Genomic DNA, 5,669 nt, shown 5'->3' on the forward strand with positions numbered 1-5,669 from the left:
TAATATAGTTATGAATATTAAGGTAATACTATATAATTTAAAGTTAATAACAACTGGTAAAGGAAAGTAGAAGTTATGTCATATTCACTTAATTAGTATATTCTATCTTAATTATATATATATATATATATATATTTATTTATTTATTTATTTATTTACATATTAAAAGATCGAGTGAAGATCGAGATCGAATCTAGGACTTGTTACGATGTTGCAGCTGTACAACATGAGAGAAAACCAGTATTGGGTGATTCGGCTGGGACAAAAGTTGGCAATCGTAACCCTAGGGTAAAACCTGAGCCACAACAGCCTGCGCCCGAGGCACTGCCGACTTGGGAACAACCTGAGAGCCCTAGCATGGAAGACCAAAGCAGCGATAGTGACGCTCTCAGCGATGCTTTGACCTTAGCTCGTGAGCGTTTACTCCTTTCTCATGCGTTAGCAGATAGTATGGCTAAAATCATTGGTGATGTAAGTTACGATTGTTATCTCATTGTATTATTTCTATAGATAGATCGTTAATATATCGCGATATCTGCTTGTAGAATGTTAATGGCTCGAGCGAACCGGAGGAAGAATGGACCGGTCAATTAATCTCTGAGCGAAATACGTTGTTTGAATTGAGGGCACCTAGCCCAGCACCTGTGTATTTGTCTATTCACTATATATGTGAAAGTGCAGCTAGATTATTATTTTTGTCTGTACATTGGGCACGAGGAATTCCAGCATTTCAAGCTTTGCCGTAAGTGTGATGTAATTTATAGAAATAGTATACGTCTACCTCTTGATCATATTGATGATAAAGTTATAACGTTTAAGATAAACGTTTTACGTTTTAGATCTGATGTTCAAACTACTTTAGTTAGAAGTTCCTGGGGACAATTGTTCACATTAGGTCTGGCACAATGTGCATATACCTTGTCACTTCCTAGTATTTTGACATCGATAATTAATCACTTACAAGCTAGTATCGCACAAGAGAAAGTCACCGCTGGCAAAGTAAAATGCGTTACAGAACATATATGGAGACTACAGGATTGTGTAAATTCACTGCACAAGCTACAAGTGGATTCCGTCGAATACGCATATCTTAAAGCTTTAACGCTTTTTAGTGCTGGTAAGTGAATGTAAATGACAAACAATGAAGTTTATCTATTAATTTATCATGATATTAATTTATCATATCTAACACATTTACTGTTATTTTTTAGATAATGTCTTAGCAGGCATCTGGCATAAGAAAGTTGAAGTCTTGCAGGAAGCAGCATGGACGGAGCTGCAGCAACGTGTAGGCTCCGATAGATTACCTCGCCTTCTGTTGAGGTTAGCACCTCTCCGCTCGATTAATCCTAGAGTTCTGGAGGATCTCTTCTTCTCGGGTCTAATTGGTCGAGTAAGCGTGGCTAGCGTCGTGCCTTATATCCTTACCATGCAAGATTATAAAACTGAACCAGAAAGTCATGCAGGGTGACGAATATTGTCAGTGCAATATAAATCGTGACCTAAAAGAGTGATATAAACATAAATGTTGGATGCCTCGTTTTTGTACAACGAAAATGTTTACTCAAACGCGAATCGTTGACATAATTTTTATTTTCGCATTTCCCTTTTTCTTTTTAAATATTTGCACAAGAATATGACGGAATGAGGCGCGCATAAATTTGAATTAATTATAAATGTATGTATTACTGTAATAATAGTAATTGTACATATATATCTATGTCTAGATATATGTACATATTTTTATGTTTAGATATGTATTGTATTAAGGTGATAAACTTAATTCCTGCCGCTTGCTATTAGAGGTTCCAACGCTGGCGAGTTTTGATTGCGGCGAGTGAAGTCGCATGTCTTTTATAGTTTAGACATTACTGAAATTCAGTCCTCACAGATTAAATTTCTTGACACCAAAGAGATTTTCTAATCGATTGAAAATGAACTGCGATAAGCTGTTTTTCCGATATTTGCTACTTCGACCTCAAGAAAACTGCAGCTGAAACGCATCGCTTATTATTCGAAGTGTATGGTGATGAAACTCCATCGAAAAGAACATGTGTTCGTTTTGAACGTTTTCGAAATGGTGATTTTGATGTGAGAGATAAAGAACATCTCGGACAACCGAAAAAAATTTGAAGATGTCGAGCTGTGAGAATTGCTCGATAAAAATCCAGTTCAAACGCTTTTAGAGTTGTTGAAAGTGTTAAATGTTATTTCAATGGCTGAAAAATTTTGGAAACAAAAAAACGATAGGAATTAAGTTTACCATCTAATATACAGAATGTTTCATAAATATATGTCAATATTTTAGAAGGTAAATCTATATACTAAAATAAATAAAAAAACATCACATAAACATATATAATGATTAAAAATTCTATATTTAAAATAATAATAATAAATAAATAATAATAAATAATAAATAAAAGGCTAATGAGAGCATCGTAGAAAAGGTTGCATATGACTATAAAGCGAGTCGAAACGTTCAAGATTTTGAAATAAAGAAGATATCAATTTTATGAAGAAATAATTTTACTTATCGATAACTGCGCAATCTCTTCTGCGCTGATTCTCATTAGCCTTAAAATTTATTTATTATTATTAATATAAATATATGTCCTACATAAAGTTTTCCTTTTTAATTTGATTATACATCTTATATATCTTAGTTTTCAAGTTATGAATGATTAAAGAAAATGTTCGCAATGCCCGCCTTGTGCATTAACACGTTACTTACACAGTAAAGGGTAGGAATCAAACTAAAAATCGGCCGAAATATAACAAGCAAATTCCAGTACTGTTCTAAAGTATTAACATGCATTTATGAAACACTCTGTATTATAGCGCAGCATCTGATTGTTTATAATATTGACTTTGTACCCAGCAATTCTTTATTTATTATATAGTAAATGAATATTATATAAAACTTTCCCTAAATGTGGCAACTCAACACTTTAAGTTATAATTTTAAATAAGAACGTAAATAACATTGCTTGTTGAAATGAACAACTGTAAAGTGATAATAAGAGAATATTGAAATTACAATATTTATATATGTATATATACACAATTATAGTTAAAAATACAACAATTATTGTTGCATTTTTAAGTATTAATGTGACAAAATGCAATATCTCGAAAATGGACTTCTCCAATCTGTGATATAATTTCACAGGAAAGTTTTGTATCGGCACATTACTTACACAAAACATAGAAGGCAATATGATATGTTTATAATGTATTATTAACAGTTAAATAATTTGTAAAAATATTTACAAGAAAAGTACATTTGTATATTGAGGTGGTTCTTTAGTAAAGTGCCAAAAATTTGGAGTGCCTCATCAGGACCACCCAAAATTACAAATATCTGGATAATTTGGATAAAATATTAAAATTACGTGTATCTTAATGAAATAGTATGATATATATAGGAATATAGGATAGTAAATCAAGAGCTGCATTTTCATCGGAAGAAAACAAGATGAGATTACGTTTATTTTTTGAAGTTAAAGGACAAAACATATGGATCCCGGCTACTTTAACTGAATTTGTGTTGTAGTTCTGGTCGTCCTGATCAAAAGTCTCCATAAGCACGAAGTAAAATAATAAACAGTTTTTGAGTTATTATATATCAATCTCTGCCAAAATCGCTGTGCGAAGTTCTTATATGCAAATAATGCATGTAAATATCTTTCCAGAATGGCTATTGACCTATTATTTTTTTATGACCATTAAAATTGTGATTTTTTTAAACTATTGAGCGTCGTCTACAATAAACAGTAGCAGTAGAGGATATAGATACGTCGGGAGTAAGCTGGTTTTCCGACTCAGCCATAAACGATTGATCGATTAACATCAAATCGATGCTGATTTAACGTCGCTCGACGTTTCTGGCTGGGTTTACTCCCGATATCTATAGCCTCTACTGCTACTGTTCATTGCAGACGATGCTTTATAATCTCGTTTTTGAGGAAAGTCTATGGTAAGATTTGTATGCAATTAGTCGAAGAATTATCTGCGAGTCTTATCTGTCACTAAGTTGTACGTGAAAAGTTACATTTTTAACTTTTTTTTCTCTTTATTTCATCGTTAATTTTCCATAAAATTTTGCACACATTAATTTCAATATTTCCACTTCATTTTATAAAAAAATTAACATAAACATTTCTATGGTAATTCAATTTACTAAAGAACCATCTTAATGAAATTACACTTATCATACTTCATTCAAAAGTTATAGCCAAAAAAAGAAAATTTGGTTAATTTCATGCCTTAAGAAGGTTGTAAGGGCATAAAACACATATTAAATATTTACGAAACAAAAAAACTTTAACTTTAAACTTTAAACAAAAAACTACGTACATATGAAACTTGTGTTTACATTCTGTTTTTATTGAGCAACACATTTTTATAGATTATTTTATTTGTTATTCTTATTGTTATAAAATTTAGCATGGCAGACACTGGTCTATTACTGGTCTATTATTAGGACTCCCGAGTTCGATCCCAGTAGGAATCAAAATATTTATGCTCCTGTTTCCTCTTGGAGAAAGCCGGCAATCTCCTGTGGAAATATCCTTCCATATCTTAAAAATCCGCCGTCTTGAAACGATTAAAACTATATAAGTCTCATGCTCATGGCAATTGAATTATCAGCGTGCACACCATAAGCATATGAGAGAGGTGTAACACAGAAGCTTAATGTAAGAAGAAGAAACAAAAATTTTTTTAAATAATAAAAATTTAAATTTTTTGATATAAGTATTTTTAAAAATGACTTATTGCAAAGTTTTATTCAAATTTACCAATTGGTTCATAACGAATAAATATTTTATTTATTTACTGAACAACTAATGTCTGCATCTCAATATAACATAAATATTCTTAATTATAGAATATTTCATAAATATTCTTGAATTCATAAAGAACTTATATTAAAAAAATTGAGATTTTTATTTTCATCATTATTTTATAATACATTTCCATATATTTCTATTATAGTATAAATTTAAAAAATATTACTTTTTATTGAAATAATTTGATCCAAATAAATTATGTCTAATTTTATTATTTTTAAATGCAATTTAGAATAATTCGTAATTTTTTAAATTATTAACGTGTTGCATTTGCCTTACAACCTCCTTAAATATGTTTGGTCACTGATAAAAAATATCGAACATTTTTATCCTCTTTACAAAAACGTAAGTTTCATTAAAATCAAAGAAGTACATCTGGAAGATTTCTTTCTTAGGCTATTCTACATGTATAAAGAAAAAACAAGGTTATTTTGAAATGATAAGAGTGAATATATGATGTGAGTTGAAATTAGAAAAAATTTAATTGTTGCTTATTTATCGAAATATTGATATAACGTAACGCATGATTCAGATTTCCTATAATATAAAAAGAGAAGTCATGTCATATTTTTGCTTCCAATATACAAATCAAAGTTTTTGTGCACAAATTATCTATTACTTGTTCGGAGTGGACAATAAAATCATATTTTTTGTAAAAAAGCGTGGATACTTAACCTAGTTTAGACATATATATATATGATTGTACATGAGTTACTTAATTAAAAATGTAAATTTCCTATTGTTGATATATTGTAATTATATATCGTAAAATTAATAAGGTAATTAATTACACATAAAATACTTTATACATATTTT

General features: G+C 30.1%; 1 protein-coding gene across 1 annotated transcript in view; it reads left to right on the top strand.

Moving 5' to 3' along the window:
- Positions 1-1,471, top strand: part of LOC105623128 (nuclear receptor subfamily 2 group C member 2-like) — a 5,745-nt gene extending 4,274 nt beyond the window's left edge. The window contains exons 3-6 of the mRNA XM_012204526.1: positions 181-471; positions 546-742; positions 840-1,117; positions 1,212-1,471. Of these exons, the coding sequence (XP_012059916.1) occupies positions 181-471; positions 546-742; positions 840-1,117; positions 1,212-1,471 (1,026 nt within the window). The remainder of the gene's footprint in view (positions 1-180; positions 472-545; positions 743-839; positions 1,118-1,211) is intronic.
- Positions 1,472-5,669: the final 4,198 nt, after the last annotated feature.

Source organism: Atta cephalotes (genome assembly GCF_000143395.1).
Source record: "Atta cephalotes unplaced genomic scaffold scaffold00053, whole genome shotgun sequence".
In the NCBI taxonomy this organism is placed as follows: domain Eukaryota; kingdom Metazoa; phylum Arthropoda; class Insecta; order Hymenoptera; family Formicidae; genus Atta; species Atta cephalotes.